The following is an 11,829-nucleotide window of genomic DNA, read 5'->3' as shown; positions in this document are numbered from 1 at the left end:
CGTCACAACTACTACGACGAATGCGAAACCTGGCTCACAACAAGGTCCCCGATTCCACCCTACAACTCATGTGGGCCAATCTCCTCCCGACAAATATTCGCTCCGTTCTGGCCGTCAGTGAGGACACTACCAACGCTCAAGACATCGATCGATATTCCGATTCCGTCAGCAGTCAACTTCGCGTCCACGATCTTCATCACCATCACCATTCTGCTACTACCACAGCAAGTTCGGGAAAGAAGCAAGAAAATGTACACAACCTTATACATTCAACACGACGGAAAACTAGACAGAACGTTGGCAGCGGCGGAATCCGGCGTTCAGAACAGACAATACCGCCTATTCGTCACGGACAAGACCACGAATCTTACTTTTTTGGTAGACACGGGTGCAAACATATCCGTCATACTGAAAAAGAAAGGCCTCCATCTCCAGCCGCTACCCATTTCAAATCTACGCCGCCAACAACACCGTCATCCCGACATACGGCGAGAAAACACTAGAACTCAACATCGGACTTCGCCGACCATACAAATGGAAGTTCATCGTCGCCGCAGTCTCGAAACCAATCCTCGGTGCCGACTTCCTGCAACACCACAAACTCATAGTCGACTTGAAGAACAGAAGAGTCGTCGACGGGAGAACCAGTCTACATATTAACGCTCCCGGACGCTACACGGACGTACCTACTGTCCGTAGTGTCGACAGCACGCAGGCGTACCACGACATACTAGAAGACTTCCCCGGCATCACACGACTAACAGCGATGAACATCACGCCGAAACACAGTGTCGAACACTTCATCGAAACGTCTGGGCCACCACTACATTGTCGCGCCCGACCACTACAACCGCATCGCTACAACCAAGTGAAAAAAGAATTCGAGAATATGATGCAACAAGGTCTCTGTCGTCCCAGCAAGAGCGCCTGGTCATCTTCACTTCACGTCGTACCGAAAAAGAACGGCGACATAAGGGTGTGCGGCGACTACCGACGACTAAACGCAGTAACGAAGCCCGACCGCTACCCTATTTCACGACTACGAGATTTCACATTTCAACTCGCCGGAAAAACCATATTCTCGACGATCGACTTAAACCGGGCCTACCAGCAATTACCAGTCCATGAAGAGGATATAGAGAAGACAGCAATCATCACACCATTCGGTTTATTCGAATTCCCGAGAATGTGTCCCGGCCTGAGAAACGCAGGCCAGACATTTCAACGTTTTATACACGAAATACTGCAAGGCTACGACTTCGTCTTCTCGTTCATCGACGACTTGTTGATCGCATCCAACAGCGAAGAAGAACATCGCCAACATATACGGTGTGTTCTTCAACGCCTAGAAGAAAACGGAATCATGATAAACCCAGCCAAATGTGTACTCGGCAAGCAAGAAGTCAAATTCCTCGGCTTCACCGTAAACAGCGACGGAATCAAGCCGTCACAATATAAACTACAAGCCATCGAAGATTTTCCGCTACCGAAAAACATTGAAGAGTTACGTCGTTTCCTCGGTATGCTAAACTTCTACCGAGACATCATCCCGAACACCGCTACAATCCAAGCCCCGCTACACGCATACCTACATAATGCAAAAAAGCGAGACAAGACACCGATCGAGTGGAACGAGACATCAAAAGAAGCATTCACGGCATGCAAAAATAGCATCAAAAACGCTGTTTTGCTCGCCCACCCGAATCACAAAGCACCGATCGCTATTTTCTCCGACGCCTCGGACACCGCAGCGGGAGCTGTAATACAACAATTCAACAATAACAAATGACAACCACTCAGCTACTTCTCGAAGAAATTTACAACAGCGCAAACGAAGTACAGCACCTACGATCGCGAACTTTAAGCTATCTACATGTCAGTAAAATACTTCAGAAAAATATTCGAAGGCCGAGAACTCATTATATTCACCGACCACAAGCCATTGACATTCGCCCTACAGAAAAAGTCATCGACATCGGAAACTCCGAGAAGAACTCGACAACTACTTTTTATCTCCGAATTCACGCACGACATTCGTCATATCAGCGGAAAAGACAACATAGTCGCCGATACATTCAGCCGCATCGAAACAATCAACACGCCGTCAGCTGTAAATTATGAAGAGTTATCTCGCGCGCAAGAGCGAGATAGCACGCTACCTACACTCTACAGTCAAGAAAACTTAAGTTTCAAAACAACTACGCTACCTAACTCCGATATCAAGATTGTATGCGAAACTTCTACAAATACGTTCGGCCGTACATTCCGCAAGACTTTCGACGCGCCGTGTTCGACTCCATTCATAACATAAGTCATCCTGGAACAAAAGCATCAAAAAAACTCATCGCGCAAAAATTCTTCTGGCCGTCTATGAATTCCGATATTAGCGAGTGGACGAAAACCTGCATACAATGTCAGCGAAGCAAAATACAACGACATACATCGAGCGCCGTGTCGACATTCCCACAAGTCGATCGCTTTCAACATACGCACATCGACATAATCGGACCGCTAACTACAACAGCGAGTGGTCATAGGTACTTACTTACCATGATCGATCGCTCGACAAAATGGCCTGAAGCTGTACCGCTCACCGAGATCACCGCTGAAACCGTCGCAAGAGTATTCTACGAGCAATAGATAGCGAGATTCGGGTGTCCGACTACAATAACAACCGACCAAGGACGCCAGTTCGAGAGTCAGCTGTTCGTCAACTTAACACGATGTATGGGTATCGAAAAAACCCGTACAACGCCGTATCACCCGCAATCTAACGGCATGATCGAACGCTGGCATCGATTTTTTTTTTATGAAATTAGGGGACAAACGAGCAAACGGGTCACCTGATGGAAAGCAACTTCCGTCGCCCATGGACACTCGCAGCATCAGAAGAGCTGCATGTGCGTTGCCGACCTTTCAAGAGGGAATAGAGTAATAGGGGAGGGTAGGGATGGGAAGGGAATAGGGGAGGGTAGGGAAGGGAATAGGGTAGGGGATTGGGCCTCCGGCAAACTCACTCACTCGGCAAAACACAGCGCAAGCGCTGTTTCACGCCGGTTTTCTGTGAGCACGTGGTATTTCTCCGGTCGAGCCGGCCCATTCGTGCCAAAGCATTGCTCTCCCACATATAGTCGAAGTCTCAAGAATTCACTGAAAACAAGACTCATCAACAGTAATATATCGTGGATCGACAAGCTACCTACAATTTTACTCGGACTACGCGCCACCATACGAGAGGACAGCGCCGCAGAACTAACCTACGGTCGTAACTTACGATTACCGGCCGACTTCTTTGAAACAACATCATCATCATCATTATCGAGCCTAGATCATACCTACATCGAGCAACTACGAAAAAACATCAACTCTCTCAAGCCGAAAAACAATGTACAGCGCCACGGTAATCAACGCAACATCTTCATACATCGTGATCTACTTACGTGCGAATACGTAGTTTTACGTAACGACGCCGTAAGGAAACTACTTCAAACACCGTACGACGGGCCGTACAAAGTTCTTCGACGAAAAGAACAAATAAAAAAAAATATCCACAGCCGAACATATAACCTCCTCCTTTTTGGAAGTCGGTTAAAAATACTACGTAATAGGTACAACTACCCGATCGCACAGCAACAGTATCCATCGATCGTTTAAAGCCCGCCTACATACTGAGTGAAGATTACCTCGGCGAGTCAACGAGCAATGTACAACAGTCACCGGTAATTCTCAACTTACCTAATACCAATTTACCTGTTACCTTACCTTCACATACCAATAATTTACCTCAAAATACCTCATTACCTTTACCCGTTACCTCATTACCTTTACCTCTTACCTCATAACCATTACCAAGTGCAACACCGATTAAGCAGAAGACACCAACAAGTCCAGTACAGAAGATATATAATAACAACAATATTTAACTGTATTGTAAATGTAACAGTTAATTTGGCTATGAAAATTGCATAGCTTTTTACGTGTGTTTACGGATTCTCATCACTTGAACTATAGTAAATCGATATCATGAACTAATTGACTTTTTTTCATGTATCATAAAGTGCTTCGGAATAATCGACAAATAGAAATATTCAAGAAAATAAACGCATACTACTTGTATGAAAATAAGCACAAAATGGCCACGCGATGACGGGCTAAGACTACATCTATACTATAATACTTAATCTATGGCTAAATCTGTATTAAAGCCGATTTATATTATATTAAGTTATAAGATCTGAAATCAGGGACATGATACTTACAACGTTTTAAGTATCATGCGTCTGTCTGAAATCCATTCATAGATAATTTCTTAAATCTGCTGGTTCCAAGTAGTTCAGAAAGTTCATAATTCATAATTTTGCGTGGAGCAAAAATTCTTTCAACCATCTTTTTCGCCTTTTATTTATTTTTATTTTCATTGAGCCAACAGCTAAGCCTATAAGAAGACCAATTTTTTGTTGCTTTGATTGAACTGGAGCCATTAAGAAGACGTCTGACCAAAATGACAACTGATTTAGTCACTAAATTAGGACAAGTGGAATAAGAAGCGAACTAATTAGTCTCCTATGTAGGATCCTAGCTAGGACTTCTAAAAAGGACAAGTGGAATAAGCGCTTAAGTAATATATTATATAAGGGGGTGACAGACACGCGAGTAAGTACGCGGACTTACAGTTCGACAAGGCTGTTTATGAACGTGGCGAGAAAAGGAACTAACGCTTCTATCATACAAAAACGTCATTTTTGACAGTTCTCCTTTATCAGCAGCGCACATTGACTGACATTGACACATTCAATTAACGAGTACAGCTCGACGACCTTACTCGCCTGTGTGTCACCTAAAGTTCGCGTACCTACTTAAAGATTGCCACGTAAGTTCGCCGTCTTGGAATTTTACTCGTAGCTCGTAGTTCGTACGTCTGGCAGCACTGCGAGTCGCGAGCCGCAAGCCGCGAGCCGTCAGGCAGTGTTGCCAACACAACTGATACAAAATTTGCTAAACTATATTCTGTCAAAGAAGTGAAGAAATTAAAAAGTGGCAACATCGTAGTGTCATCCCTTCCAAATCAATATCAGAAAAAAGGGATGACACTACGATGTTGCCACTTTTTAATTTCTTCACTTTTTTGACAAAATATACTGTTAAAATTTACTGTAAAGTGTTTAGCATTAAGCTAAAAATTATGCTAACATTTTCAGTCAAAGAAAACGTTTTTTTAATTTTAAATCTTTAATAATCAACAAAATCTCAATTTATTTTATGTTATCAAACAAAATATTAATTTATTGGTGTTCATCGATAGCTGATGCTGCTGATGTACCTACATGTAGACGTAGAAAATTCATTGTCCAAACTATAAATCACCTTGGTACCATAAAGTTAATATACCTAGCGGAATAGAGCAACAATTTCGAGCTGTCAAACGAAACCGAAATTGGTTTTCATCTGTGTGAAAAATATGTACGTACGTAGGTATACACTTAAACTTTTCGATTTAGTTTTTTCTTATTAGTTTTTAAAACGTAATATGATATTATTCCTAAATAACACAAAGCTTCTTCCGTCGATGACATGGTAACCCAGTGTACTCGTGTGTCACCGACAGCGCGCGCGACATTGACTTCTGTTCAAATATATACTAGTAATCTGTGCTTCTGTTTCCTTAATCATTGGTCACCGACGCGAGCCGGGTAGGTAGTTCGTGGACCCGCGTACAAAGAGAATATAATCACTACGTTTTACCCGCGTACTTACGTGTGCTCTGTGTCATGTGTGTTAACTTTTAGTTGAGCTTCCTGCGTTTCTTGTGCTCCTCCCCGTTCTTTAGTGCTCTGAAAATTGTGTGATAGTGACTTTGTATTATTTTGATGTGATTTATACAAAAAGGCAAAAGTCTGTACCAAAGAAGAAATAAATAGCTAATACCATTTAAGTACGTGTTTTATTTTGTTTTTTCTTATGTGTTACGATTGTAAGTAGGAATAGCTAGATATAGGTACCTAAAAATATATAGCTATTTATATGTATGTAGGCTACCGCTTGAATCGATGTAGTTCAGACGCTTACTATCAGACGGCGCCACTAGTAGTTTCCCGTCTAGGCCGTTGAGTTATATCTCTATTCCTATTATAATAAAGTACTCTGTGGTTGATACTAATATCATGATAATATCATGATATTAGTATCAACCAAAAAAACAACCACAAACACCTGCTAGTTGACGCCATATTGTAAATAAAACGCACCTAGCGCCGCAGCGGTGCGCGCTGAACTACTTCAATTAGACGGCGGCTTTTGAATCAGCTGTAGTGTTGAACGTTTTGAGCGACTAAAATATTCAATATAAAAGCTAGACGTGTGATTGAATGGCGTTGTTCAGTCAAAGGGCTAGCTGTTTGATTGAACGGCTATTTAAACCAGTCGGCTGCGACATCTATACTAATATTATAATCTATACTTATACTTATTAGTAATAAGTTATTACTTATTACTCATACTGTACAAAATGAAATACTCACTACTAACTTAACTCGTATATTACCACACGTTCAAATATAACTCGAATTTCGCGTCGTGGCTGTTTCACTGTGACCACAACGCGTTGTGAGCTATTTTTTCGCTCACTGAGCGATTTCGGTCTTTGAGCGTAACACATACACATACGACATAGATGCTAATAATTGCTCGTTTAAAGATATAAGATAAAGCGGAAGAGTTTGTTAGTTTGTTTGAACGCGCTAATCTCAGGAACTACTGGTCCAATTAAAAAATCTTTCATTGTTAGATAGCCCAGTTATCGAGGAAGGCTATAGGCTATATTTTATCACGCTAAGACTAATAGTAGCCAAGAAATAGAGGAAAATGTGAAAAAAAGGGGGAAATTATTTGAAAGGGCTTATCTCACGAACTACTAGATCATTTTTTCTGTTATTTGGATCAGATAAGAAGTAGACCAGTGACCACGTGATTATAGGCTTTTTTTGTGGACTAATTTTTCTGTGAAATATCTAATTTACGCGAGCGAAGCCGCGCGGAACATCTAGTTTTATAGATATTATACCTTTTTTTTACTACTTGGGGGCTTGCTTTTAGGCCATTCCACTGCGGCTGGTCGCGATGCGCAGGAGCACACTGCACATCGCGACCCTCTCGGGCACTCAGTGCAATGGGCGACGGCATCCCCAATTCCCCATACCGCCGCCCTGAGCACCCCGGTTATGGCGGGACGTTGTTGTCGCCATTGTTGGCACGACGTCTTCGCCTTGGCCGTCTTCTGGGGTCGAGCGCTTCCCTTTCTCTTATTCGCTCGGCCTCCTCTTTGGCGGAGATTTCGGTAAGGTCGGTCGGTCAGCCTGCGACATTTTACGACATTATCAGTACGACAATCGGCCTCCCTGTTTAAGGAGGCCTTCGGTCAGAACCTTGGTGGGGCCCCGTATAAAAATTTGTTTGAGGGCCAGGAAGGGTAACTTAAGCACGTTGGGGGCCTCCGGCCCGGGTACCCTATATAATTGTCAATTGATACGGCAGACACGACATATAGCTATAGGCATTCTCATGAATCATTTCAGACCCAATCTTTATGTACCGTACTTAAGTTTTATCTTAATTGCTAAGGAGTGTGGTTTAAGACATGTTACTTTTAATTGAACATGATTATTTCATTATCGTTAGTCGATGCATTTTCAATCTTTTAAAAAACCAATTATTTACAGTTGGTACCTACCTTTTGCAATACGATTCATTTTTTAATCGGCATCAACATGGACTTAAAGGGGTTTCTTTTGAGTAAGTCTTTTCTATTTATAATACTTGCGTGCGTTTTGTATATTTTTAAAACGGCTTTGGGCTTTGGCTCACCACACATTCCCACCATGACTGTATCTACTCGCCTTTAAAATTTTCCTCCCCATACAAAGCCGACCGAGAGACAATTAAAGTTATAAGGATCGAAGGTTTTTGGCAATTTCCACTACTTAGGTCGTTCTGGCCATAGTACCTACCTACAGTATGGCGCTGGACGCCACCCTTCAGCAGTATTTTTAGTCTAGCTCCTAATCCACTTCCCGGCCCTTTATAGAAGTGGTGCGAATGTTCTATAGAATGTTAGCTATTTATATAAAAAAACATTAAGAGGATACACCAGGGGCGAGAGAAATTGAAAATAGGTATTTGAAAATGTATAGCTGTCTCACCAATCTCAAGTCTCCCACCGCAGAGCGCGATAAAGACAACACGACAAAAGTTCTAATAAAAGAACAGAAAATCTTCGATTCGTTGTCCGCTGATTCCTTCTCCAAAACTTAACCGATTTAAGTACTTTTTTCATTAAGAATTAAAGCAAGGCTTGAGCTGTGTTCCTATGTTTTATTTTTTTTGTATATGTTAGCCAGTTTTGTTTTCTGGGTGTTTGAACACAGAGGAAAATCTGGGCATTTTTTTGGGTTTTTGGACGTCCTTATCTTTTTTATTAATAAAATTATGAAAAAAAAGAAAACATAGGGACATGCTAATAGTGGCCATAGATATTCAGGAAAAAAATCATAACTCTACCGGCATTATCCAGGGAGGAAACAGGGGAGAGCGTTTGTATGGAAAAACGGCGGTGTGGAATCCTCTTAAAAAATCGATTCGAAATCTTTGAGAAAATGAAGAAAAAAAAATAGATTTGCATTTTTTCTTTTCGTTTTTAAAAATGCAGTTAAAAAGCTCATTAAGTGGAGTAACAAGTTCAGAAGTTTAATTATTATTCAAATATAAGTATATTTTTTTCACTCTATGTCTGGCTTCAAAGCCATGACTTTTCTAAGTCCCATCATTCATACACCAGGGGCGAGAAAAATTGAAAATAGGTATTTGAAAATGTATTGCTGTCCCACCAATCTCAAGTCTCCCACCGCAGAGCGCGATAGAGACAACACGACACAAGTTCTAATAAAAGAACAGAAAATCTATTCGTTGTCCGCTGATTCCTTCTCCAAAACTTAATCAATTTAAGTAATTTTTTCATTGTATATTTTAGCCAGTTTTGTTTTCTGGGTGTTTGAACACAGAGGAAAATCTGGCCGTTTTTTTTTGGGTTTTTGGACGTTCTTATCTTTTTTAATAATAAAATTATGAAAAAAAAGAAAACATAGGGACATGCTAATAGTGGCCATAGATATTCAGGAAAAAATCATAACTCTACCGGCATTATGCAGGGAGGAAACCGGGGACAACGTTTGTATGGAAAAACGGCGGTGTGGACTCCTCTTAATCTAGACATTATATTACAATTGGCACACGTTCGTGAAGGTATAACGTAACCAAATATTACGAAAATCGGAGACATCGACTATTTTTTCCTGTCCGCTTGGCGTGGAACGCCCATTATTTGACGTGAGAGAACCATGCCTCGGCACGAATGGACCCGTTCGACCGGAGAAATACCACGTCCTCACAGAAAACCGGCGTGAAACAGCGCTTCCGCTGTGTTTCGCCGAGTGAGTGAGTTTACCAGAGGCCCAATCCCCAAACCCTTTTCCTTTCCCTACCCTCCCCTATTTCCTTCCGTAACCTCCCCCATTACCCCTTAAAAGGCCGGCAACGTACCTGCAGCTCTTCTGATGCTGCGAGTGTCCATGGGCGGCGGAAGTTGCTTTCCATCAGGTGACCCGTTTGCTCGTTTGCCCCCTTATTTCATTAAAAAAAAATATGCAGATGGATTGTTATCTGCCCATTTATTTGCTCGTTTAGGACCAAGGTTCACATTAAGTAAATTATACAATTGTTCACAGGTATTACTCTCCTAATTCTCGCATTCCACGATCATGCAGAAGCAAGCATCGGTCGTAATAAAGATGACAATTATCTTAGAAATAATATTGCAGAACATTCTAGGCGGTTTATGATTCCAACTGAAGAAGAGAATGGAAACGAAACAAAAAATAAAAGTCGCCACGAGGTTCTGAATAATAAAGAATACAATGAGATCGTAAATAAAATACGTTTGGAAAATCTGGAGCAATCGTTAAACAAAGAGATTTATGTAATTAGTTTGTACATAAACAAAATTTTAAACGTTCCAAAACAATGTTTTGATGAACTTCATGCCGATGAGCCCATCCCACCTTGGATCAAGCCTAAGAGCTATTTTGGCCCATTGGCGAGGGGGAAACACGAATCGGATAGCGCGAAAGTCGATGTTGTCACCAAAATAGCGAGCTTGGTAAATCTCGAGCAATCGCTCAGCACCGAAATGTACAAAGGTAACTGGATCATAAATAAAATTATGGGCATGGCTCGGCACTGCTATGGAGCAGAGGAACGTCCGATTGAAATGAAAAAAGAGGAGGCAATAATAAATAAAATATACAACGAGATAACTAATAAAACGGCCCGCCTGGAGATACTGCAGCTAGCGCTCGGTAGCGGGATACACAAAGTTAAAGATATTATAAACAATACAGTAGACATTATAGAGCACTGTTTAGCTTTAGAAAAAACACGTTCAAAAAATCTCAGGCGCCTCGCGATTGGTGGAGTAAATGAGAAACATGACGATGAGTTGATAAATTATAACATATACGACGAAATTGTAAATAAAACGGCACGCCTGGAGATTCTACGGAAATTGCTCAGAAGCAAGATGAATAAAGTTAATAGTATGATAAACAAAACTGTCGACATTGCTGAGTACTGTTTTGGATTAGAAGCACATCGTCCAGAGGGAATACGCAACGCCATACGCAAAAAACCCATACGTTATAAAAGAGACGTCAGTGTCGTCGGTAAAGATCCCGTTGTTTCAAAGAACGAAACTAAAACGGACGCAAACTCGACGGACGGAAGAAGGTCACTGTTTCGCATTAACAGAGAGAGAAGCGAAATCCAACAGAAACTGCTGAATTATATTTTCGATACTTACAATGACATCGCCATAAAGATGCAAGCGCTCAACGTGACGAAGGAGCAGTTCGCTAACGACGAAAGGTACGCCATTGGATATATTATGGCCAATATCGATACTCTGAAGGTAAACCTGGCCAACGTCAGGAATGAAGTCGTCAAAAACAAAGATCTGTGGAGCGATATGCAGATTTTGGACGTCTACGATACTGTGATCAAATCTAATAAGGCATTGTCGAATCTGCATCGCGTTTTAAACGGGCTTATACAAAAGGGCTCAAAGAGAGGTATAAGTGTTTAGACATTGAGAATTTAGACCCAACTCCCAAGTTAGAAATTACTTAAACTTTTTAAAAGCCACACCACATTGATTCGTTTGGTTGTTGTAACGCATTTTGCAAATTCAGGTCATACTCGTTGCTGAACCGCAGCAATGTATATATATCACGATTAGATATTTTAGGTGAGAAAAAAAAAACGTAATTACTAATTACACAGTATAAAAATAAAGTACAATTTATTAAATTATTTCATGAAGCCCTAAGCGGCCGCATCCGGCCGCGATAACAATAGATAAGCTATTGTGTCTCGTTATTACACGATCGATGGGTTAAATCCTGTAAGTAAGTATAAATAAAAATGAAATCTGTACTTTGTTACTTTCTTTAAAACTCGAGAACGGCTGAACCGCTTTGGTTTTTTTTTTTTTGGTCTTGAAACATTCGTGGAAGCCCAGGGAGGGTTGGGAGATAGGTGATAAGAGGTTCATCGGGTCATCTTCCCTACCCTTCCCTATTACCCTATTCCCTCTTAAAAGGCCGGCAACGCACCTGCAGCTCTTTTGATGCTGCGTGTGTCCATGGGCGACGGAAGTTGCTTTCCATCAGGTGACCCGTTTGCTCGTTTGCCCCCTTATTTCATAAAAAAAAAAGTACAAAGTAC

The 11,829-nt window shown here is 41.4% G+C and overlaps 1 protein-coding gene across 2 annotated transcripts; it reads left to right on the top strand.

Annotated features, from left to right (window-relative positions):
• Nucleotides 1–7,699: 7,699 nt before the first annotated feature.
• Nucleotides 7,700–11,225, top strand: LOC121736793. 2 transcript variants are annotated; one of them, XM_042128182.1, is made up of 3 exons: nt 7,700–7,788; nt 9,777–10,708; nt 10,739–11,225. In XM_042128182.1, exons 1-3 carry the CDS (start codon nt 7,764–7,766, stop codon nt 11,186–11,188), a joined length of 1,407 nt encoding a protein of 468 aa, XP_041984116.1. In that variant the 5' UTR covers nt 7,700–7,763; the 3' UTR covers nt 11,189–11,225. The 2 variants fall into 2 exon arrangements, with proteins under 2 accessions (XP_041984116.1, XP_041984114.1); XM_042128180.1 differs by having other exon boundaries at nt 9,777–11,225.
• The last annotated feature ends 604 nt before the right edge of the window (nt 11,226–11,829 follow it).

Source organism: Aricia agestis, chromosome 19 (genome assembly GCF_905147365.1).
Source record: "Aricia agestis chromosome 19, ilAriAges1.1, whole genome shotgun sequence".
NCBI classification, from domain to species: Eukaryota; Metazoa; Arthropoda; class Insecta; order Lepidoptera; family Lycaenidae; genus Aricia; species Aricia agestis.
The sequence above is the reverse complement of the archived record's forward strand: the minus strand, read 5'-3'. Positions and strand labels throughout refer to the sequence as shown.